Source organism: Bos javanicus, chromosome 1 (genome assembly GCF_032452875.1).
Source record: "Bos javanicus breed banteng chromosome 1, ARS-OSU_banteng_1.0, whole genome shotgun sequence".
Classification (NCBI taxonomy): Eukaryota; Metazoa; Chordata; class Mammalia; order Artiodactyla; family Bovidae; genus Bos; species Bos javanicus.
In genome coordinates, this window is record NC_083868.1 from 43,022,115 (window position 1) to 43,048,164 (window position 26,050).

The following is a 26,050-nucleotide window of genomic DNA, read 5'->3' on the forward strand; positions in this document are numbered from 1 at the left end:
ATGACTGAAGATAACCACTCCTTGATAACAGAGTTTACTCTCACAGGATTTACAGAACGTCCAGAGCTGAAGACCCTTCTGTTCCTGATATTCCTTACCATCTATCTGATCACCATGGTGGGGAATCTTGGTCTGGTGGCATTGATAGTCACAGAGCATCGTCTTCACACACCAATGTACATCTTTCTGGGTAACCTCGCACTGATGGATTCCTATTGTTCCAGTGCCATTACCCCAAAGATGCTACAGAACCTCTTTTCCAAAGACAGAATGATTTCTCTGTACGAATGCATGGCACAATTTTATTGTCTCTGCCTTGCAGAAACTACAGATAGCTTTCTCCTGGCAGCAATGGCCTATGATCGCTATGTGGCCATCTGCAAACCACTGCAGTACCACACCATGATGTCAAAGAAACTCTGCATTCAGATGACCACAGGGGCCTACATAGCTGGAAACATCCACCCCACAATTCATGTAGGGTTTCTCTTTAGGTTAACTTTCTGTAGGTCTCATCAAATTAATCACTTTTTTTGTGATGTCCTTCCATTATACAGACTCTCCTGTGTGAACCCTTATATCAATGAACTGATGATATTTATTGTTTCAGGGTCACTTTCAGTCTTCACTATTACCATAGTCATAATCTCTTACCTTTTTATCCTTTTCACAATTTTCAAAATGAAATCCAAAGAAGGAAAAAGCAAAGCCTTATCTACTTGTGCATCCCACTTTGTCTCTGTCTCAATTTTCTATGGTTCTCTTCTTTTCATGTACATTCGACCAAATTCAGTTAATGAAGAGAATAAAGATATTATACCTATTGCTATTTTTTATACTTCAGTGATTCCTTTACTAAACCCTTTTATTTATAGTCTAAGAAATAGGGAAGTAATTAATATTATGAAGAAAATTATGAAGATTTCATAACATTCTGCAACAAATATCATTCCATATGAACAAATGATTTTAATTTGATTAAAGCTTTTTCAAAATCAAGAAATACTGAGAAAATGGAAAATGGTCACCTCACAAATAACATTAGATTATTAAAACATGATGGCATTATCAGTCAAATAAATAAGGTCAAACGAAGAAAATATGGTAAAATATATTCACAAATCTAAGCTACTAGGTTTCATCAGAAGTGAACTAAATAATTACCATTGAGGTCACATTTGTGTCACAGCATGTTAGTTAAACTAGAAGCTATATTTCAGAGTATAGTAAGTTACACTTTTAGACAAATTCAGCAAAGGCCAGGAATTGAGGTCAGTACATATAAAGAGCACCTTCATTTGGCAAATTTCTAGAATCCCAAGGTATAATCTTACAAACTTCCCAATATCTCAAGTTCTCAAATATTAGTACCCTCTTAAGCATGTGACAGAAGAAAAAACATACACCAACTTCATTTTCAATTTTTTAGTTTGTTCAAAAGATTATGTTTGAGTATGAAATCTCACTGAACGTATATTGATTAATAAAAACTTTTTCTCTTTAGACTGAGTCAATTTACACTTAAGTTCTCTGAAATGCAGTATTTGTACTTTGGTGTACTATCAATCTGTACTTGAAGATGATGCTATTTATATTGACATCACTATGAATTTGACATTTTCATGTAGTTTGATCATCACATATAACAGTGAAATTCCTGAATATATCCTTAAATAAAGTTTTTTCTCTCTGATATTATTATTCGTCCTTTTTGTTATTAGGAATACCACCAATATGGTCTGATTCCAGGGTAAATTACTGGTATATGCATATCATTAACAAAAAGTTGGAGGTGCTGATCAAGCATAAAGGAGGCAGAAAACAGTAAAAATTTAAATATCTAAACAATGATATTTATTGATCATAACATATAAATATGGAAGGAAAATAATTTACTGAGAATGTGCTCTCTGCTTGATGCTGCATTAGACCTTTCATATATATTACCTATCAATTCATAAAATGTGATTTTTCATGCTTTTCATCAGTAAAAATCTCATACTTTGCAATATTAAGGAGCTGGCCCAAGTTTATCCAGCTCATCAAATTCTGCCAGAATTTGAATCGGTACTACCTTTTCCCTATGTGATTAGGAGTTCAGAAAATGGAAATCCTTGCAGCCTAGGGTATTTAGCTTTTAAGTTGCATCAGAAGTAAAAATATGCCTTAAAAATGGAAAAAAAATGATTTTTGGAGGAAAATAGAAATGGTTATGGCTGATGTCAATGTTTATGGAAAACAGAGTGGCTCTGGGAATGAGGATGAATGTGAACCATGGGATGGAATCAAAAAATGAACAAAACAGTCGGAGAGAGCTATCAGTTAATGTGGGGAAAACAGGGGAGGTGCATCAGTTACTGACAATCTTAAAGGCCACCCTAAGGAATCTGACTTAATCTTAGAGGCTGAAGTCTCCTTGGAGCAGAGCAATATCATTGTATATTTCAGAATCCTGATCTTGCAGCTAATCAGAAAGAGACTTAAAGCAAGAAGGCTAACTTCAATAATTCATGTAGTAGATGAGAAGAACTGAAACTGGAGAATACTCTAAATGGAGGGGAATGCACAGATAGAAACATTTTAATGGAAATAAATAGTAAACTGGAACTGTTGATAATAAAATGAAAGCCTATCTTTTCCCTACAAATATCAAACATGACATAATCAATTCCATATCACCAATACTTAATAAGGTACCTGATACATTTGGACTTCAATAAACATTTCACTGCAGCCAGGTTTTCTGGAAGAGTTTTTAGGCCTCCCTCTGAGCCCTCCTTCAATATAGCTTAGTATAATTATGTAAATTAATGTAATAGGCTTATTATTTTTATTTTTGAATGAATTAGTAAATTTTAATTTCTAACATTGTAAAATGGATAGATATAATCCACATAAACAAAGTTCTTTATGGTCATAAGGCACTTTATAAGCAAAAAGAAATCTCAGTTCAGTCACTCAGTCATGTCCAACTCTTTGAAACCCCATGAACTGCAGAACGCCAGACCTCCCTGTCCATCACCAACTCCCAGAGTCCACCCAAACCCATGTCCATTGTATCGGTGATGCCATCCAACCATCTCATCCTCTGTCATCCCCTTCTCCTCTGGCCCTCAATCTTTCCCAGCATCAGGGTCTTTTCAAATGAGTCAGCTCTCCGCATCAGGTGGCCAAAGTATTGGAGTTTCAGCTTCAACATCAATCCCTCCAATGAACACCCAGGACTGATCTCCTTTAGGAGGGACTGGTTGGATCTCCTTGCAGTCCAAGGGACTCTCAAGAGTCTTCTCCAACACCACAGTTCAAAAGCATAAATTCTTCTGCACTCAGCTTTCTTTATAGTCCAACTTTCACATCCATACATGACTACTGGAAAAACCATAACCTTGACTAGATGGACCTTTATTGGCAAAGTAATGTCTCTGCTTTTTAATATGCTATCTATGTTGGTCACAACTTTCCTTCCAAGGAGCAAGCATCTTTTAATTTCATGGCTGCAATCACCATCCGCTGTGATTTTGGATCCCAGAAAAATAAAGTCAGCCACTGTTTCCCCATCTATTTCCCATGAAGTGATGGGACTGGATGCCATGATCTTAGTTTTCTGAATGTTGAGCTTTAAGCCAACTTTTTCACTCTCTTCTTTCACTTTCATCAAGAAGAACTGTACAAAAAAGATCTTCATGACCCAGATAATCACGATGGTATGATCACTCCCACGCACCTAGAGCCAGACATCCTGAAATGTGAAGTCAAGTGGGCCTTAGGAAGCACCACTACAAACAAAGCTAGTGGAGGTGATGGAATTACAAGTGAGCTATTTCAAATTCTAAAAGATGATGCTGTGAAAGTGCTGCACTCAATATGCCAGCAAATTTGGAAAACTCAGCAGTGGCCACAGGACTGGAAAAGGTCCGTTTTCATTCCAATCCCAAAGAAAGGCAATGCCAAAGAATGCTCAATCTACCGCACAATTGCACTCATCTCACACACTAGTAAAGTAATGCTTAAAATTCTCCAAGCTAGGCTTCAGTAATACGTGAACTATGAACTTCCGGATGTTCAAGCTGGTTTTAGCAAAGACAGAGGAACCAGAGATCAAATTGCCAACATCCGCTGGATCACTGAAAAAGCAAGAGAGTTCTAGAAAAACATCTATTTCTGCTTGATTGACTATGCCAAAGCATTTGACTGTGTGGATCACAATAAACTGTGGAAAATTCTTCAAGAGATGGGAATACCAGACCACCTGATCTGCCTCTTGAGAAACCTGTATACAGGTCAGGAAGCAACAGTTAGAATCGGACATGGGACAACAGACTGGTTCCAAATAGGAAAAGGAGTCAAGGCTGTATATTGTCACCCTGCTTATTTAAAAAGAAATCTAGATACCAAAAATTATGAGAAGCTATGAATTAGAGGTATGTTGCACATTCTATATTCACTGTCTATTTTAATGGATATTTTTAGTTTTCAGGCTTGTATGCATTGATTTAGTTTCCCTTTCCTAAGGATACCAAAATTTGAGCTATGTACCTCTGCACCACTCCCCAACCCTTAGCAACACTGGAGCACCAGAGATCTGTTAAGAGAAGAACATGTGACTGACTCGAGGATAACAAGACCAAAAAAAATTTATTGTCTAGAACTATCTGGAAAATAAGTATCATTTATTTGAAAAGAGGTTCACAAAAAGGATAGTGTCTCTCCCTCGAGTCATGGTATGTGACTATGATATATGGCACAATATATGTGAGGGATTGCGGGCAGGAGGAGAAGGGGACGACAGAGGATGAGATGGCTGGATGGCATCACCGACTCAATGGACATGAGTTTGAGTGAACTCTGGGAGTTGATGATGGGCAGGGAGGCCTGGCGCACTGCGATTCATGGGGTTGCAAAGAGTCGGACATGACTGAGTGACTGAACTGAACTGAACTGACTAATGTGTATTTTTACTCACAGTCTTCAGGCGTCTGACTTTACAGGATGGATATGGTGGGCTTTGGCTGAGGATGGCACAACTAGATGTGTTTTTCCAGTAGTCATGTATGGATGTATGGATGTACAGTTAGACTATAAAGAAAGCTGAGTGCCGAAGAATTGATGCTTTTGAACTGTGGTGTTGGAGAAGACTCTTGAGAGTCCCTTGGACTGCAAGGAGATCCAACCAGTCCATCCTAAAGGAAATCAGTCCTGAATATTCATTGGAAGGACTGATCCTGAAGCTGACACTCCAAAACTTTGGCCACCTGCTGTGAAGAACTGACTCACTAGAAAAGACCCTGATGCTGGGAAAGACTGAAGGTGGGAGGAGGAGGGGATGGCAGAGGATGAGATGGTGGGATGGCAGAGGATGAGATGGTTGGATGGCATCACCGACTCAATGGACATGAGTTTGAGTAAGTTCCAGGAGTTGGTGATGGACAGGGAAGCCTGGCGTGCTGCAGTCCATGGATTTGCAGAGTTGAACACGACTGAGCGGCTGAACTGATGTGTATTTTGCCATCAAGAAGGAAACCAGATTGGAGATAAAGTCAATACACAACGGATGGCATAGCTGAGGAAGTCACAGAGAAACAGACCCAGAGTCACTGGCATAAATTCACCTGGTTTTACAATCTAACAGCTCTTCTTAATGTTTAACTTTGGAAGAGATGCATTATTTATAACTAAGGAAATGTTAATTGATACATTCATGTATCTTGCCTTACCTCCCCTTTTCATAGTCTATTTTTAAATAATCATCAGACAGTCTTTAGTTTACAAATTACTCTTCAGTAGTATCCATTCAGGTATTATTCACACCTATCTTTTTTTAAGTTCTTATTTTATATTGGAGTACAGTTGATTAACAGTCTTGTGTTAGTTTCAGTTGTACAATAAAGTGATTCAGTTATATATATACATGTATCTATTTTTTTTCAAATCCTTTTCCCAGTTAGGTTGTTACATAATATTGAGCAGCGTTCCTGCACTACACAATAGGTCCCTATTGGTTATCCATTTAAAATACAGCAGTGCATATATGTCAATCCCAAACTCCCTACTATCCCTCTCCACCATCCTTCCCCACTGGTAACCTTAAGTTTGTTCTTTAAGTCCATGAGTCTGTTTCCATTTTGTAAATAAGTTCAGTTGTATCATTTTTTTTTAGATTCCACATATAAGCTATATCATATGATAGTCTCATTGCAATACTATTTATAATGGCCAAGACATAGAAGCAACCTAAATGTCCATCAACATAAAAATGGATAAAGAACATGTGCTACCTATATACAATAGAATATTACTCATCTACATCTATTGTCTTTTACCTTCCTTACTCTATTTTAATTCTGTATAATTCCACTTTAAAAATTTATCCACAAAAATACTAAGGTGGAGCTCAGGAACCAAACCCAGGCTCTCTAGCTTCAGAGTCTATATTCTAACCACAAAGTCATAGTGTGTTGTTAGTCATTCAGTCAAGTTACACTCTTTGTGATCCCATGGTCTGCAGTCTGCCTCTGTCCGTGGGATTCTCCAGGCAAGAATACTGGAATGGGTAACCATTCTCTTCTCCAGGGGATCTTCCTGATCCAGCGATCGAACCTGGGTCTCTTGCATTGCAGGCAGATTCTTTACCATCTGAGCCATGAGAGGATCACATAGGACAGAGAAGTTAAAGTAGCAGGAGAAGAAAACTTCCAAGAAGCTAAGCTATCTAGTGGATAGGACAGAAATTCAAGAATGCTATGAATAAATGATATTTTCCTCCAAATTTATTTTTTTAATTTAATTTTATTTTTAAAATTTACAATATTGTATTGGTTTTGCCAAATACATTTGAAAATTTTCAAACATACCAAAGTTAAGAGAATGCCCAGAGATTTTTAAAATCAATATTAAACAACTATTAACATTTTACATTTGACTGGCAAGCCATCTCCAAATGTGTACATACATATATACTTATGGATGTGAGAGTTGGACTGTGAAGAAGGCTGAGCACCGAAGAATTGGTGCTTTTGAACTGTGGTGTTGGAGAAGACTCTTGAGAGTCCCTTGGACTGCAAGGAGATCCAACCAGTCCATTCTGAAGATCAGCCCTGGGATTTCTTTGGAAGGAATGATGCTAAAGCTGAAACTCCAGTACTTTGGCCACCTCATGTGAAGACTTGACTCATTGGAAAAGACTCTGATGCTGGGAGGGATTGGGGGCAGGAGGAAAGGGGGACGACAGAGGATGAGATGGCTGGATGCCATCACTGACTCGATGGATGTGAGTTTGAGTGAACTCCGGGAGTTGGTGACAGACAGGGAGGCCTGGCGTGCTGCGATTCATGGGGTTGCAAAGAGTCGGACATGACTGAGCGACTGAACTGAACTGAACTGAACTGATACATGTAAACAGTATGACAGTTTACCCATAAATACTTCAACATACATCTCAAAGGAACACAGACATTTCCTACATGATCATAATGTCATTATAATCTCTATGTAATTTAACAGCACCAAATATGAAAGTCACATCTGAACTTTTCCCAATTTTCCCAGATTGTCCTCTATAGTGATTTATTTTTCATCAAGAATTCAGTTAAATGTCATTTTTTTATTTATTTGATAATTTTTATATTTTATATAGTTTTCAAAGGTTACACTCCATTTCTACTTATTATAAATATTGGTTTTAGTCTCCATGTTATATAATGCATCTGTGTAGGCTTTCTTACACCAAATAGTTTGTACCTCCCACTCTCCTAACTCTATATTCTCCTTCCCCACTTCCCCACTGGTTTGTTCTTTGTATCTGTGAGTCTTTCTTTTTCTAATATTTACTAGTTCACTGCATAGTTTAGATTTCACATGTAAGTGATATCATACAGTATTTGTCTTTCTCAGTTTGACTTGTTTCACTTAGCACAATGCCCTTCAAGTCCATTCATAAAACAACAAATGGTAAAAAGGCATTATTTATATGGCTGAGTACTTTTCCACTGTGTGTGTGTGTGTGTGTGTGTGTGTGTGTGTGTACACTTCTTCATCCATTCATCTGTTAGTAGACACTAGTTTCCATGTCTTTACAATTGTATAATGCTGCTATGAACACTGGGGTACGTGTATCTTTTTGAATTAATGGGCTTTTCCCCAAATGTATACCCAGAAGTGGAACTGCTGGGTCAAATGGCAGTTCAGTTATTAGTTTTTTGGAGAAACCTCCATACTGTTGGCTGCACCAATTTACATTCCTACTGACAGTGTATGAGGGTTCCCTTTTCTCCACATGCTTCTGAACATTTGTTATCTGTATTGTTTCATATGATAGCCATCCTGAATGGTGTAATATGATAACTTACTGCAGTTGTAATTTCCATTTCCTTGATGATTTGTGACATTGAGCACCTTTACATGTGCCTGTTGGCTACCTGCAATTCCTCCTTGGAAAAAGTCTATTCAGTACTTACGTCCATTTTAAAAAATCAGGTTATTTGGGTTTTTCTGATGTTGAGTTATATGAAACTTTTATATATGCTGGATATTAATAATATCTTTTATCAATCATCAGTTCAGTTCAGTTCAGTCACTCAGTCATGTCCAACTCTTTTTGACCCCATGAATTGCAGCACGCCAGGCCTCCCTGTCCATCAGCAACTCCCAGAGTTTACCCAAACTCTTGTCCATCGAGTCAGTGATGCCATCCAGCCGTCTCATCCTCTGTTGTCCCCTTCTCCTCCTGCCCCCAATCCCTCCCAGCAGCAGAGTCTTTTCCAATGAGTCAACTCTTCGCATGAGGTGGCCAAAGTACTGGAGGTTCAGCTTTAGCATCATTCCTTCCAAAGAAATCCCAGGGCTGATCTCCTTTAGAATGGATTGGTTGGATCTCCTTGAAGTCCAAGGGACTCTCAAGAGTCTTCTCCAACACCACAGTTCAAAAGTGTCAATTCTTCGGTGCTCAGCTTTCTTCACAGTCCAACTCTCACATCCATACAAGACCACTGGAAAAACCATAGCCTTGACTAGATGGACCTTTGTTGGCAAAGTAATGTCTCTGCTTTTCAATATGCTATCTAGGTTGGGTATAACTTTTCTTCCAAGGAGTAAGCGTCTTTTAATTTCATGGCTGCAATCACCATCTGCAGTAATTTTGGAGCCCAAAAAAATAAAGTCAGCCACTGTTTCCCCATCTATTTCCCATGAAGTGATGGGACCAGATGCCATGATCTTAGTTTGCCGAATGTTGAGCTTTAAGCCAACTTTTTCACTCTCCTCTTTCACTTTCATTTGCAAATATGTTCTCCTACTAGGTTATCTTTTCATTTTGTCCACAGTTTCCTTTGTTATACAAAATCTTTTAAGTTTAATTAGACCCCACTTGTTTAATTTTGCTTTTGTTTCCTTTGGTTTTAGTAAATTAATTTAAGGAAATATTGCTGCAATTTATGGCAAAGACTGTTCTACCTACATTTTCCTGTAGAAGTTTTACAGTATGTGGTCTTACATTTAGGTCTTTAATCTGGTCTTACATTCATGTCTTTGAGTTTATTTCTGTCTACAATGTTGAAGAATGTTCAAGTTTCCTTTTTTTACATGCAGATGTCCAGTTTTCCCAACACCGCTTCTGCAAGTGACTGTCTGTTCTCCATTGTGTATTCTTGCCTCTTCTGCCATAAATTAAGTGACTATAAGTATGTGGGTTTATTTATGGGCTTTACCCTCTGTTTCATTGATCTACATGTCTGTTTTTAGCGAGTACTATACAATTCTGAATACAGTAGTTTTGTAGTATACTCTGAAGACAGGGAACATGATTCCACCAATTCAGTTCTTCTTTTTCAAGATTGTTATGGCTGTTTGGAGTCTTCTGTGCTTCCATACAAATTTAAACATTTTTTGCTTATGAAAAATGTCATTAGTATTTTGATGGGGGTTGAAAAATAGGTAAATTGCTTTGGTTAGTATAGTGATTTTGACTATATAAATTCTTTCAGTACAAGAACACGGTATATCTTTCAATCTCTTTGTGCTGTCTTCAGTTTCTTTCTTCCATGTCTCACAGTTTTCTGAGTACCAGACTTTTACCTCCTTAGATAGGTTTATTTCTAGCTATTTTTTTATTTTTGATGTGATGATAAATGGAATTGTTTCTTAATTTCTCTTTCTGATACTTCATCGTTAGTATAGAGAAGTGTAACATACTTCTGTATATTGTTTGCATCCTGCAACTTTAACAAATTCACTGACAAGCTCTAAGTTTTCCAATTTCATCATTAGGATTTTCTATGTACAGTATTACATCATCTGCCAAACGTAACAATTTTACTTCTTACTTTCCAATTTGAATTACTTTATCTTTTCTTCTTCTCTGATTTATATGGCTAGGACTATGTTGAACTGAAGTGGCGAGAGTTGGCAACCTTATCTTCTTCCAGAAAAGGAAGAAAAGGAAATGCTTTCAGCTTTTCACCACTGAGTATGTTAGCTGTAGATGTGTCATATATGGCCTTGAATGTTGAGGATAGTTAAGATCATTGTCTTCACACACCAATGTACATCTTCCTGGGGAATCTCACTCTGATGGATTCCTATTGTTCTAGTGCTATTACCCCAAAGATGCTACAGAACTTCTTTTCTAAAAATAGAATGATTTCACTCCATGAATGCATGGCACAATTTTATTTTTTCTGCTTTGCTGAAACTGCAGATTGCCTTATCCTGGCAGCAATGGCCTATGATCGCTATGTGGCCATCTGCAAAACACTGCAGTACCACACTATGATATCAAAGAAACTCTACATTCAGATGACCACAGGGGCCTACATATCTGGAAACATTCATACTATGATTCATGTAGGGTTTCTCTTTAGGTTAACTATCTGTCAGTCAGTCACTCAGTCATGTCCAACTCTTTGTGACCCCATGGACTGCAGCATGCCAGGCCTCCCTGTCCATCATCAACTCCCAGAGTCTACTCAAACTCATGTCCATTGAGTCAGTAATGCCATCCAACCATCTCATCCTCTGTCATCCCCTTCTCCTCCTGCCTTCTGTCTTTCCCAGCATCAGGGTCTTTTCTAGTGAGTCAGTTCTTCACAGCAGGTGGCCAAAGTGTTGGAGTTTCAGCTTCAGCATCAATTCTTCCAATGGATATTCAGGACTGATTTCCTTTAGGATGGACTGGTTGGATCTCCTTGCAGTCCAAGGGACTCTCAAGAGTCTTCTCCAACACCACAGTTCAAAAGCATCAATTCTTCAGTGTTCAGCTTTCCTTATAGTCCAGTTGTCACATCCATACATGAGTACTGGAAAAACCATAGCTTTGACTAGATGGACCTTTGTTGGCAAAGTAATGTCTAGGCTTTTTAATATACTGTCTAGGTTGGTCATAGCTTTTCTTTCAATGAGCAAGTGTCTTTTAATTTCATGGCTGCAGTCACCATCTGCAGTCATTTTGGAGCCCAAAATATAGTCTCTCCCTGTTTGCATTGTTTCCCCATCTATTTGCCATGAAGCAATTGGACAGGATGCCCTGATCTTAGTTTTCTGAATGTTGAGTTTTAAGCCAACTTTTTCACTCTTCTCTTTCACTTTCATCAAGAGGTTTTCTATAGGTCTCATCAAATAAGTCACTTTTTTTGTGATGTCCTGCCATTATATAGACTCTCCTGTGTGGATCCTTACATCAATGAATTGATGATATTCATCTTTGTAGAGTCAGTTTTGTCTTCATATTACCATAGTAATAATCTCTTAACTTTTTATTCTTTCCACAATTTTCATGATGAAATCCAAAGACAGAAAAGGCAAAACCTTACATGTGCAGCCCACTTTCTCTCTGTTTCAACATTCTATAGTTCTTCCTTCCTTTTCATGTATGTTTGACCAAATTCACATAATAAAGATGATAACGATATATCTATTGCTATTTTTTATACTCTAGTGATTCCCTTGTTAAACCCAGTTATTTATAGTCTAAGAAATAAGGAAGTAATAAGTGTTCTGAAAAAAATTATTGAGAAGAATTTATAAAATTATGAAACAAATATCATCCAATATGGACAGCTGACTGTAATGTCATTAAACTTTTTTCAAAATCAAGGAATATTGAGAAAATGGAATGGCCATGTCATATATAACATTAAATTACTAAAACGTGATGATGTATCGGGCAAATAAACAAGTTTAAAAGAAGAGAGTGTGGTAAATACATTTCAAAAGCTAAGCTACTAGAGGTTTCATGAGGAATGAACTAACTAACCTTGAGGTCACAATTATGTGAAATTATGTTTCAGAGTATTAGTTCAGTTCAGTGCTCAGTCGTGTCTGACTCTTTGTGACCCCATGGACTGCAGCATGCCAGGCTTCCCTGTCCAAGTAAGTTACAATTTTCAACAAATTCTACAAATGCTAAGAATTGAAGTCAATATATATGAGGTCACCTCCATTCAACATTTTTGGCAAATTTCAGGAATCCCAAGGCAAAAATTTGCAAACTCTCACATATCCCAAGTTTTCAACTATTAAACTTTTCTTAAGAAGAATCATGTGATAGAAGTAGTCTTTATGTCTCATTTGATTCTGAATTTGAGTCTGTTCAACAGGTTTTCTTTTAATATGAAACCACACAGAATATATATTTGCTAATCAAGAACATTTTCATCTTAATTATTAGTCAATATTCTCTAAAATTAAGTATTTTATTTACTCTATTACTCTCTGAAATAAAGTATCTATAAATTTGTGATTTTAAAATCTATACTTGAATATGATGCTATTTATATTGACATCACTATGGATTTGATATTTCTAAATAGTTTTATTGGTTGACCATCATATATGACAATCCAATACATAGATATATTCTTAAATAAAGTTTTTCTCACTGATACTGTTACTTGTCTTGCTTGTTATGAGGAATACAACCAAATTAAGACTGACTCCAAGATAAATTATTGATACATTCAAGGCATTAACAAAAATCACCAGGTTCTGATCAAACAAAAATCACCAGGCTCTGATCAAGCAAAAATGAGGTGGAAAATTGTAAAAATATAAAACAATATCAAATTTAAATTTAATTTTAAATATAACAATTCAAATTTATTAAATGCATTTATTATTAATCATTAATCATAAAATTTAATAATTTAAATCTAAGACCAGATACTATAAAATGTTTAGAGGAAAACACCGAAGAACACTCTTTGACATAAATTGCAACAAGATCTTTTTCAAACCATCTCCTACAGTAAGAGACATAAAAACAAAAATAAACAAATAGAACCCAAATTAACTCAAATGACTTTTGCACAGCAAAGGAAATCATAAACAAAATCAAAGCACAACTCACAGAATAGAATAAAATATTTGCAAATGATGTGACTGACAGTGGATTAACCTCCAAAATTTACAAACAGTTCATATAGCTCAATATTAAAATAAACAAACATCCAATCAAAAAATAAGCAGAAGAAATAGACATTTCTCCAAAGAGGACATGCAGATGGCCAAGAGACACATGAAAAGAGGCTTGACATTGCTAATTATTAGAGAACTGCAAATCAAAACTACAATGAAGTATCACCACACACCACATGGTCAGCATGGCCATCATCAAAAAGTCTACAAACAATAAATGCTGGAGAATGTGTTTCAAAAAGGGAACCTTCCTACACTATTGGTGGAAATGTGAATTGGTACATTCATTATGGAAAAGAGTATGAGGGTTCCTTAAAAAACTAAAAACAGAGCTATCCCTTCACTGAGCATATGTCTGAAGAAAAACAAGGTTCAATAGGATACATGCACCCCAATGTTGACTGCAGCACTATTTACAATGGCCAAGACATGGAAACAACCTAAATGTCCATCCACAGAAGAATGGATAAACAAGATATGGAACACATATACCACGGGATATAATTTACCATAACAAAGAATGAAATAAGGCCATTTGCAGCAACATGGATGGACCTGGAGATTTTCCTAAGTGAAGTAAGTCAGAGAGAGAAAGACAAATACATATAAAATCACTTCTATGTGGAATCTTTTTTTTTTTAATAATACAAATTAATTTATTTACCAAACGGAAACAGACTTAGAAGACAAATTTATGGTTACCAAAGGGAAAATGTTGAGGAATGGATAAATTGAGTTTGAGATTGACATGTACACTCTACTATTTTAAAATAGTTAACCTACAAGGACCTACTATTCAACACATGGAACTCTGATCGATATTCTGCAGTAACCTAAACAGGCCCTTTAATGGATCACTGCCTTGTGGCAAATGGGTTTATGTAACTCAATGAAGCTATCAGCCATGCCAGGCAGGGCAACCCAAGATGGATGGGATATAGTAGAGAGTTCTGAGAAAAACATGGTCCACTGGAGGAGGGAATGACAAACCACTCTAGTATTTTTGCAGTGAGAATCCCATGAACAGTATAAAAAGGCAAAAGGATATGACACTAAAAGATGAGCCCCCAGGTTAGAAGGTGTCCAATATACTACTGGGGAAGAGCAGAGGGCAATTATACTACAGTGCCAGAAAGAATGAAGTGGCTGGGCCAAAGCAGAAATGACACTCAATTATGTATATGTCTGATAGTGAAAGTAAAATCTGATGCTGTAAAGAACAATATTGCATAGGCTCCTGGAATGTTATGTCCATGAATCAAGGTAAATTGGACATGGTCAAGTAGGAAATGGCAAGAGTGAACATCAGCATCTTAGCAATCAGTGAACTAAACTGGACAGGAATAGGCAAATTTAACTAAGACGACCATTATATCTACTACTGTAGGCAAGATTCCCAGAGAAGAACTGGAGTAGCCGTCATAGTTAACAAGAGTCTGAAATGCAGTACTTGGGCACAATCTCCAAAGCAACAGAATGATCTCAGTTCATTTCCAAGGCAAACCATTCAACTTCACAGCAATTCAAGTCTATGCCCCAACTACTAACAACAAAGATGAAGTTGACCAGTTCTATCTTCAAGAGATGGGAATACCAGACCACCTGATCTGCCTCTTGAGAAATTTGTATGCAGGTCAGGAAGCAACAGTTAGAACTGGACATGGAACAACAGACTGGCTCCAAATAGGAAAAGGAGTACATCAAGGCTGTATATTGTCACCCTGTTTATTTAACTTATATGCAGAGTACATCATGAGAAATGCTGGACTGGAAGAAGCACAAGCTGGAATCAAGATTGCCGGGAGAAATATCAGTCACCTCAGATATGCAGATGACACCACCCTTATGGCAGAAAATGAAGAGGAACTCAAAAGCCTCTTGATGAAAGTGAAAGTGGAGAGTGAAAAAGTTAGCTTAAAGCTCAACATTCAGAAAATGAAGATCATGGCATCTGGTCCCATCACTTCATGGGAAATAGATGGGGAAACAGTGGAAACAGTGTCAGACTTTATTTTTTGGGCTCCAAAATCACTGCAGATGGTGACTGCAGCCACGAAATTAAAAGATGCTTACTCCTTGGAAGGAAAGTTATGACCAACCTAGATAGCATATTCAAAAGCAGAGACATTACTTTGCCAACAAAGGTTCGTCTAGTCAAGGCTATGGTTTTTCCTGTGGTCATGTATGGATGTGAGAGTTGGACTGTGAAGAAGGCTGAGTGCCGAAGAATTGATGCTTTTGAACTGTGGTGTTGGAGAAGACTCTTGAGAGTCCCTTGGACTGCAAGGAGATTCAACCAGTCCATTCTGAAGGAGATCAGCCCTGGGATTTCTTTGGAAGGAATGATGCGGAAGCTGAAACTTCAGTACTTTGGCCACCTCATGCGAAGAGTTGACTCGTTGGAAAAGACTCTGATGCTGGGACGGACTGGGGGCAGGAGGAGAAGGGGAAGACAGAGGATGACATGGCTGGATGGCATCACTGACTCGGTGGACGTGAGTCTCAGTGAACTCCGGGAGTTGGTGATGGACAGGGAAGCCTGGCGTGCTGGGATTCATGGGGTGACAAAGAGTCGGACACGACTGAGCGACTGATCTGATCTGATCTGATGATGACCTATAAGACCTTCTAGAACTAACACCAAAAAAAGATGTCCTTTTCATCATAGGGAACTGGAGTGAAATAGAAGGAAGTCAAGAGATACCTGGCGTAGTAGGCAAGTTTGACTTTGGAGTACAAACTGAAGCAGGGCCAAAGACTAATAGAGCTTTGCCAAGAGAATGCACTGGTCACAGCAAACACACTTTTCAACAACTCAAGAAATGATTCTACACTGGGACATCACCAAATGTTCAATACTGAAATCAAATTGATTATATTCTTTGTAGTCAAAGATGGAGAAGCCCTATACAGTCAGTGAAAACAAGACCTGGAGCTGACTGTGGCTCAGCTCATCAGCTCCTTATAGCAAAATTGAGGCTTAAACTAAAGCAAGTGGGGACTGATACTAGGTCATTCAGGTGTGACTTAAATCACATCTCTTATGATTATACAGTGGAAGTGACAAACAGATTCAAGGGATTAGATCTGGTAGACAGAATGCCTGAAGAACTATGGACTGAAGTTCATAACATTGTACAGAAGGCAGTGAATAAACCCATCCTAAAGAAAAAGAAATGCAAGAAGGCAAAGTGTTTGTCAGAAGAGGTCTTACAAAAAACTGAGGAAAGATGAGAAGCTAAAAGAAAGGGAGAAAGGGAAAGATATACCCAACTGAATGCAGAGTTACAGAGAATAGCGAGGAGAGATAAGAAGGCCTTCTTCAGTGAACAATGCAAAAAAAAAAAAAAAAGAGGAAAACAACAGAATGGGAAAGACTAGAGATCTCTTCAAGAGAACTAGAGATATCAAAGGAACAGTTCATGCAAGGATGTGCATGATAAAGGACAGAATCAGTAAAGACTTAACAGAGGCAGAAAATATTAAGAAGAGGTGGTAAGAATATATAGAAGAACTGTAGAAAAAAGGTCTTGATGACCCAGATAACCATGATGGTGTGATTACTCACTCAGAGCCAGACATCCTGGAGTGTGAGGTCAAGTGGGCCTTAGGAAGCATTACTACCAATAAAGCTAGTGGAGGTGATGGAATTGCAGCTGAGCTATATAAAATAAAAAATACTAAAAGATGATGGTGTTAAAGTGCTCCACTCAATAGGGAGTTGCACTCAAAAGTGCTATCATCAAATTTGGAAAACCCAGCGTTGGCCACAGGACTAAAAACAGTCAGTTTTCATACCAATTCCAGAGAAGGGCAGAGCTAGAGCTAAAGAATGTTCAAACTACCGGACAATGGCAATCACTTCCCATGCTAGTAAGCTAGTACTCAAAATCCTTCAAGCCAGGCTTCAGCAGCACTTGAATCAAAAACTTTCAAGTGTACAAGCTGGGTTTAGAAAAGGCAGAGGAACCAGAGATCAAATTGCTAACATACTGGATCATAGGCAAAGCCAGGAATTCCAGAAAAGCATCGACTTCTGTTTCAATGATTACGCAAAAGCCTTTGACTGTGTGGATCAAAACAAACTGAGGAAATTTTTTTAAAAGATGGGAATACCAGAGACCATCTTACCTGTCTCCTGAGAGACCTGTATAAGGGTCAAAAAGCAAGTTAGAACTTGAAGTGAAATGAAGTGAAAGTCACTCAGTCATGTCCAACTCTTTGTGACCCCATAGACTATACTGCCCATGGAATTCTCCAGACCAAAATACTGGAGTGGGTAGCCTTTCCCTTCTCCAGGGGATCTTCCCAACCCAGGGATTGAACCCAGGTGTTCTGCATTGTAGGTGGATTCTTTACCAGCTGAGCCACAAGGGAAGTCCAGTTAGAGCCTTACATGGAACAAATGACTGGCTCAAAATTGGGAAAGGAGTACGAAATGGCTGTATATTCTCACCTGTTTATTTAACTTATATCCAGAGTGCATCATGCAAAATGCTGGGCAGGATAAATCACAAGCTGAAATCAAGATTGCCAGGAGAAATATCAACAATCTTAGATATGCAAATGATACCACTCTAATGGCAGAAAGTGAAGACGAATTAAAGATCCTCTTGATGAAGATGAAGGAGGAGAGTGAAAAAACTGGCTTAAAACTCAACATTTAAAAAAAAAAACTAAGATCATGGAACTGGTCCCATCACTTCATGGCAAAGAGAAGGGGGAAAAGTGGACACAGTAACAGATTTTCACTTGGGCTCCAAAATCATTGCAGATGGTAACTGCAGCTGTGAAATTAGAATATGCTTGCTTCTTGGAAGAAAGGCTATGACAAACCTAGACAGCATACTAAAAAGCAAAGACATAACTTTGCTGACATAGGTCCATATAGTCAAAGCTGTGATCTTTCCAATAGTCATATATGGAAGTAAGAGTTCAACCATAAAGAAGACTTAATGCTGAAGAATTGATGCTTTTGAATTGAGGTGCTGGAGAAGACTCTTGAGAGTCCCTTGGACAGCAAGGAGTCAAAGCAGTCAATCCCAAGGGAAATCAACCTGAACACTCATCTTAAGGACTGACGCTGAAGCTGAAGCTCCAGAACTTTGGCCACCTGATGCGAGCAGCCAATTCATTGGAAAAGACCCTGATGCTGGGAAAGATCAAAGGCAAAGGAGAAGAGGGCAACAAAGGATGAGATGGTTGGATGGCATTAGTGATTCAATAGATATGAACTTGAGCAAACTCTGGGAGATGGTGAGGTACAGGGAGGCCTGGTGTGCTGCAGTCCATGGGGTCACAAAGAGTCGGACACAACTTAATGACTGAACAACAACAACTTAAACAGGAAAAGAATTTGAAAAAGATAAAATAAAAATATGTATAACTGAATCACTTTGCTGTAACCTGAAACTAACACAACATTAAAAATCAACTATACTCCAATATAAAATAAAACTAAAAAGTAAAACAGCAATACATAAAAGATGATAAAAATAAAAGGGGTTGTAAATTAAAACCAAAAATGAGTCTTGTTACTCTCCTATAGTGAAATCATCAGAAGATGGAATATAACTGAAATATACAATTAGATGTGATAATCTGGAGGAAACTCAGAGAATGAAAGAGAAGTTGGTCAAGTACAGAACCAAGGGGAACACAACACTGTAAAACACAGAGAAACACAACCCAGCATTAAAACTGAGATGGACCACTCAGGAAGACAGAAGCAGTGAGTTTTACCACAGAACCAAAGTTGAAGATTTTCAATAGTACCAAACACCACAGCTTGGTTAGGCAGATAATTAGATGCTCTTTGGAGTTTCCTTTTAGCATTGGTTTTGACCTTACTGAGAGGCTTCAGGGAATTATCAGGGAAGGACCCAAACACAACAATTTTCAATTTTCCCATGCCTTATAAGTACGTATAAGTAAGATACTGTAAATATCTCCTATATCATGTATGCATATACTTCAGCCAAACTATCCACTTTGTAATTTGGTCTTGCTATTTCAACCTTTCAAAATTTAACATATGCTTCCAATCTGCTGTTTCTTTTCCACATGTGCTTCATGTAGTACAATGCTACTTATCCACCAAGGTTCATGTGAAATGATACTTTCAATGAAAAAATCTTTTTTTCTTCTTTCAGATCTCTATTCATTTCATTCTCCTTATTTCCATATTATATGTTTATACTTTTTTATACCACAGCTTGAGTTGTTTCCTCGTTACCAACGTAACTGTTTTCTCCCCACTAGATTATGAACTTCTTTTCAGGAGCCATTTCTAAAATCTAAGAACTCCTTATCCTGTGCTTATTCTACCCACAGTTGTTTCCAACACCCTGTATATTGTAAATATTTGATTTAAGGTTAAACAGAACTGAAATTTGAAAAATCAATGCAGCTTGTATTAAGGATCTAACTCATTTCGTTGTCAGGAGCCCAAAAGATGTAAGATGTGACTTACGAATATTTAGCCAATGTCTTTACAATTAAGACACATAACATATACAATTCATATTTGATAAAGTCACAAATGCATTATAAAGGCAGGTAATTATCACAAAGACCAGGAAAAAGAAAACCTTTTAATTTAGAGGGAGGACTAGAAAAATTCTTAAGAAAGAGATCTCATTTGAGATCAAGAATGAGTAGGACTGCAGTGATAGACAGTGAGAAAAAGATATTTTAGATGAGGAACAAGCAAATTAATGAAGCAGGTGCACAGAGGAAGAGCGAAGGAATGTACATGGTCAAGTGCCCTGTGGTGAGAGGAAGAAAGCAACTGTGCAGCAACAGGGCTGGCAAAATAAGGGAAAGTATTTGTTTAAAAACGAACCAAAGACCATTTCAAATACATGAGCAAGGGAGTATTATCTTTTTTCATCATCAGACAAATATTTGTTCAGCACGTGAAAGTGTCCCATATTATTCAAGTGTTAAAATTAAAGAAATGAACATAAGAGAGACATCTCTTCCCTCTTAAGCTCATAGAGACTGGGGGATGAGTGACTGATTATAGATGTACTAACAAATATACAGCATGCTGAAGAGTGATTATTAGAATTAAGGGGGAATCAGCATAATAAAGACAAATGCAGCTGCTGTAAATTTAAAAGAAAAGAGAATAGTCTCAGTAATTCATATGTAGGAATATATAATATTAATAACATCAAAGTTTCCAAAATGGGTTTTGGAGGACATGGAGCCAAAGTCAACTCACAGAGGGAAGAAGTTGATACCGTGGCTGAATTTTCTACACCTCCAAATCCAATCATCTTTCATAAACCATATTAATCCCATAAACATATTAATTCATCCAGTAGGAGGTGAAACCAACCTCTTCTGACCATTTTACATTTTACACAAAGAATACAAAGAATCATAAAAATTAGGTCAGTTAAATAAGATTCAGCAAGATGATCTCAAATTACCTTACTGACTTTAATGAAGGTCTTTCACTTTAAATTTTTCATTCATGCTCAGTGGCTAAATTGTGTCTGATTCTTTGAAACCCCATGGATTGCAGCCCACCAGGCTCCTCTGTCCATGGGATTTTCTAGACAAGAATACTGAAGTGGGTTGCCATTTCAAGAATACTGGAGTGGGTTGCCATTTCCTCCTCCAGGGGATCTTCCCGAACCACAGGTCATCTTTAATTAAAGTTAGGTAGTGTATGTCAGGCTTCCCTGGTGGCTCAGAGGTTAAAGCGTCTGCCTGGAATGCAGAGGACCTGGGTTCGATCCCTGGGTTGGGAAGATCCCCTGGAAAAGGAAATGGCAACCCACTGCATTACTCTTGCCTAGAGAATCCCATGGAGGGAGGAGTGTATGTCATAGTGACCTAATCTCCCCATAGAAATACAGTGAGGTCATTGCAACATTGCAAGGAAATCCCTTTAGCATTTGATGGAAAATTTACATTTGCATGGAAAATAATTATTGACACTGGCCTATTAGTAGCCTTCTAGTTATTTATTCTTTTAATCCCAAATGTGTTAGAGGTTTATATTCTGAAATTCTAGTAAACCTAAACCATAAAGCAAACAATGAGGTGTTACAAACCACTTAGTGAAATCAAGGTAAGAGGAATAGTCTAGTTCACTTTTACTTTAATATTAATGTCAATTAATATTTATTTTTCTGAATCATTGAGCATTTTTGTTGTTGCTAGATTTCGACTAGTTATCATTCTAGCTAGTCTCAAAACTGAAAACTATGGGAACTAGGATGAGAAAATTTATTGCAATTTATGCTGACCTCTCTGATTATAATGTAGAACTTCAAAAAATACAGGAAAGAACAGAATATAATTCTGTTATATCATTAAGGACTACATACAGAAAGTTTTTTCTATCTTAGCTATTAAATATTTTAAAACAAAAAAATAAAGAAAACTTTCAGCCATTGCCTGTAGTTTGGAATTCAAATAAACCATTTTGACTGAAGAATTTATATAATTGAAACTCAGTCAAAATGTTCTTGTAGATCACTAAATAATAATAGAATATAGCCTTTAAAAGAAAAGCAAGATTTGTTCTCATAAATCACATTAAGATTTAAAGGATTTTCTCTCTTCCTAAGTGTTAGAAAACTAAAGTATAAAGGCATGGCTTTCTTTTATTTATTAGCTTTTACATACTGTGACATACTTCAGAAAATCTTACATAATTTTCCCAGGAATTAGTAAAATAGTAGATACACTAATTCAGGTAAAAGAAAGAGACGCTAATTTTTTTAAACAATGAATTTCAATACTATCCTTTGTAAACCATTCTTCATAATCAAATTTCAATTTTCAGACACCAAATAGTTCATTAAGGATGTTTGGTAGGATACTGAAAACAAGTTCACCCATCCCAGGTCACTGAACTGGACATAGGACTGGAGTCAATCATGCTTTTTTCCCATAGCTCTCCACAGCTGTTATAGTAGTATAAGTCACAGGAAACCTCAAAGTATCTAGCGTACGACAGAGGGAGCTCAATCCAGAACTCTGTAACAACCTAGAGGGGTGGGATAGGGTGGGAGATGGGAGGGAGTTTCAAGAGGGAGGGGACATATGTGCACCTATGACTGATGCATGTTGACGTATGGCAGAAACCAACACAATATTATAAAGCAGTTATCCTGGAATTAAACATAAATAAATTTAAACGTAAGAAATTGTGCATGCACACATGAAACAAAAGCAATATTGGATTTTACATAAGCAATTCTAATTTGTATCGGGTATATAAGACACTCTTGATCATTCAACAAATGGAGACTGGTATACAGTCTGGGGCACTGAGTAAACTTCATTAAGTATCATATATAAAAATTATGCTTAATATAAAAGAGGAAAGGATTTAGATATTTGGGTACCTTCAAAGAGAATAATGGATTTAGCATGACCCTGGGAAAACAGATAAAAGAGGTGATAAGCTATGGGTATTTCTTTTCTTAGCTTTCCAAGGTAGTTTTCTTTAAGAAGAACAGGCCTCTCCTTAACCCTTAGTGATTTTCATGCAATTCCTAAGATATAAATTTAACATATCTGTGTACACATTTTAAACATACCCTCTACTGAGAAGGTGTGTGAAAAATATTGCTCAATTTAATATATACACACACACACAATCATACATACACACATACATACACACACACATATATATATAAAGTGACTTGATATTTAAGGACCTCTAATATAAAAACTGACATATGTTATTTGGGAATGCTGAATCAAATATGAGTGTCCTGGATATGAATTGGAGAAGGAAATGGCAACCCACTCCAGTATTCTTGCCTGGAAAATTCCATGGACAGAGGAGCCTGGTGGGCTACACTCTACAGTCAGTGGGGTCGCAAAGAGCCAGACACAACTGAGCACACATACGCACACACTGATACGTATAGTATTCTTCATAAATTCTTAAAGACAAGCCTTTTCCATTGTAAGCATCCTCCTTAGAATTACCAAAATATTCTTGGGAAATCTGAGTTTCAGAATCAAGATCATAAAAGCTGACATTACAGAGAAATGAATGTCTTATACAGGTATGTGTCCCTGTTTCCCAGAGGAAATAAGGAAGAGCTCTATTCAATATATAAAAAAAAATTTTTTTGAAGGGAAAATTATTGACATTATAATTTCAAATCTTATCTCCACAATTCCTATGTCAACAGAAAAGGTGGATATGACTGAGGATAACCACTCCTTGACAACAGAGTTTATCCTGATAGGATTTACAAATCATCCAGAGCTGAAGACCCTTCTGTTTCAGGTGTTCTTTACCATCTATCTGATCACCATGGTGGGAAATCTTGGCCTGGTGGCACTGATAGTCACAGAGCATCGTCTTCACACACCAATGTACATCTTTCTGGGGAATCTCGCGCTGATGGATTCCTGTTGTTCCTGTGCCATTACCCCAAAGATACTAGAGAACCTCTTTTCTAAAGACAGAATGATTTCCCTCTATGAATGCATGGCACAATTTTATTGTCTCTGCCTTGCTGAAACTACAGATTGCTTTCTCCTGGCAGCAATGGCCTATGATCGCTATGTGGCCATCTGCAAACCACTGCAGTACCACACCATGATGTCAAAGAAACTCTGCATTCAGATGACCACAGGGGCCTACATAGCTGGAAACATTCATCCCACGATTCACGTAGGACTTCTGTTTAGGCTAACTTTCTGTAAGTCTCATCAAATCAATCACTTTTTGTGTGATGTCCTTCCATTATACAGACACTCTTGTGTGGATCCTTATATCAATGAATTGATGATATTCATCTTTGCAGGGTCAGTTTTAGTCTTCACTATTACCACAGTAATAATCTCTTACCTTTTTATTCTTTTCACAATTTTCAAGATGAAGTCCAAAGAGGGAAAAGGCAAAGCCTTATCTACCTGTGCATCCCATTTTCTCTCTGTCTCAATATTCTATGGTTCCCTTCTTTTCATGTATGTTCGACCAAATTCAGTTAATGATGAAGATAAAGATATACCTGTTGCTATTTTTTATACTCTGGTGATTCCCTTGTTAAACCCATTTATTTATAGTCTAAGAAATAAGGAAGTCATAAATGCTATGAAAAAAATTATGAAGAATTTATAACTTTATGAAACAAATATCAATCATCCTTATGGACAACTGATTACAATGTCACTAAACTTCCAAAATCAAGGAACAGCAAGAAAGTGGGAAAAGGCCATGACATATATAACACTGAAGTACTAAAACATGATGATGTATTAGTCAAATAAAGATGTTCAAAAGAAGAGAGTATGGTAAATATATTTCTAAATCTAAGCTACTAGTTTCATTAGGAATAAACTAAATAATTACAGTTGAGGTCACAATTGTGTCACAGTATAATCAGTTACACTAGTAACTGTATTTCAAAGTATAATAACTTAAAATCTTCAACAAATTCAGCAAATGCTAAGAATCAAAAGTGAAAGTATTAGTCTATCAGTCATGTCCAACTCTTTGTAACCCCATGGACTGAAGCCTGCCAGGTTCCACTGCCCATGGAATTTTCTAGGCAAGAATACTAGAGTGGATAGCCATTCCCTTCTCCAGGGATCTTCCCAACCCAGGGTTCAAACCTGGGTCTCCCACATTGCGGGTGGATTCTTTGCTGTCTAAGCCAACAGTTTGAAGCCAGTCACCTCCATTCATATAAAAGCCACCTCCATTCAATATCTTTGGCAAATTTCAGGAATCCCAAGGCATAATATTACAAGCTCCCTTATATCCCAAGTTGTCAAATATTAGTCTCATCTTAAGCATCACCATGTGACAGAAGTAAACTATATATTTCATTTTATTCTCAATTTGTTCAACGGATTTTGTTTGAATATGAAATCACAGAGAATATATATTCACAAGTCAAGAATATTTTCCTCTTTAGTGTACTATAGTCAATTTTCTGTCAAGTTCTCTGAAATACAGTATCTATAAATTTGTGGTGAATAATTCTGTACCTGAAGATGATGCTAATTATATTGACATCACTATGGATTTGATAATTTCATATAGTTTGATTGGATGACCATCATATATGACAACTCAACACCTGAATATATTCTTAAATAAAGCTTTTTCTCTCTGATATTATTATCTGTCTTTTTTGTTATTAGGAATACCACCAATGTGGACTGATTCCAAGGTAAAGTATTGGTATATACATAGCATTAACAAAAAGTTGCAGGTCCTGATAAAGCAAAAATGAGGCATAAAATAGTAAAACTTTAAATATCTAAAGAATAATATTTTTAATCTTTACATGTGCAAACATAGAAGAAAAAACCAATTTATACTTAGAACCTGTTCTATGGTTGGTGCTAAGCTAGACCTTTCATATATATTACCTGCCAAGTTATCAGATGTGATATTTTCATGCTTTTCATCAGTAAAAACCTCATACTTTGCAGTATTGAGAAGCTTGCCCAAGTTCATCAGATTTAGCCAGAATTTGAATCAATTATTACTTTTTCCCCACGTGCTTGGGAGTTCCAAAAAAAGGAGATTCTTGTAGCCTAAAGTGTTTACTCCTTAGCAGCATCAGAGGTAACCTGTGCCTTAAAAAATGAAGAAAAAAATTATATCTAGAGGAAAACAGGAATGATCATGACCAGATTCAAT

General features: G+C 37.1%; 2 protein-coding genes, 1 non-coding gene and 1 pseudogene across 3 annotated transcripts; all 4 read left to right on the forward strand.

Annotated features, from left to right (window-relative positions):
- LOC133248676 (olfactory receptor 5K3-like) lies at window positions 1-1,053 on the forward strand. Its single transcript, XM_061419220.1, has 2 exons — window positions 1-922; window positions 998-1,053. The coding sequence occupies exons 1-2, from the start codon at window positions 1-3 to the stop codon at window positions 1,051-1,053; spliced, it is 978 nt and encodes a 325-aa protein (XP_061275204.1).
- A 1,159-nt stretch (window positions 1,054-2,212) lies between these two features.
- On the forward strand, window positions 2,213-12,015 carry LOC133249474 (olfactory receptor 5K3-like; annotated as a pseudogene).
- A 9,080-nt stretch (window positions 12,016-21,095) lies between these two features.
- Window positions 21,096-21,167, forward strand: TRNAS-GGA (transfer RNA serine (anticodon GGA)). Its single transcript has one exon. It is a non-coding gene; the product is annotated as a tRNA-Ser (tRNA).
- Window positions 21,168-23,590: 2,423 nt separating this feature from the next.
- On the forward strand, window positions 23,591-24,517 carry LOC133254316 (olfactory receptor 5K3-like). The gene has a single exon (XM_061428583.1). It carries the CDS (start codon window positions 23,591-23,593, stop codon window positions 24,515-24,517), a length of 927 nt encoding a protein of 308 aa, XP_061284567.1.
- The last annotated feature ends 1,533 nt before the right edge of the window (window positions 24,518-26,050 follow it).

Excerpts from the sequence above, each read along its gene's own strand:
- LOC133248676 (XM_061419220.1), top strand. The coding sequence starts at position 1 with ATGACTGAAGATAACCACTCCTTGATAACAGAGTTTACTCTCACAGGA. Across the intron at positions 923-997 it reads TATGAAGAAAATTATGAAGA|AAGAAATACTGAGAAAATGG; the intron begins TTTCATAACATT and ends TTTTTCAAAATC.
- LOC133254316 (XM_061428583.1), top strand. The coding sequence starts at position 23,591 with ATGACTGAGGATAACCACTCCTTGACAACAGAGTTTATCCTGATAGGA.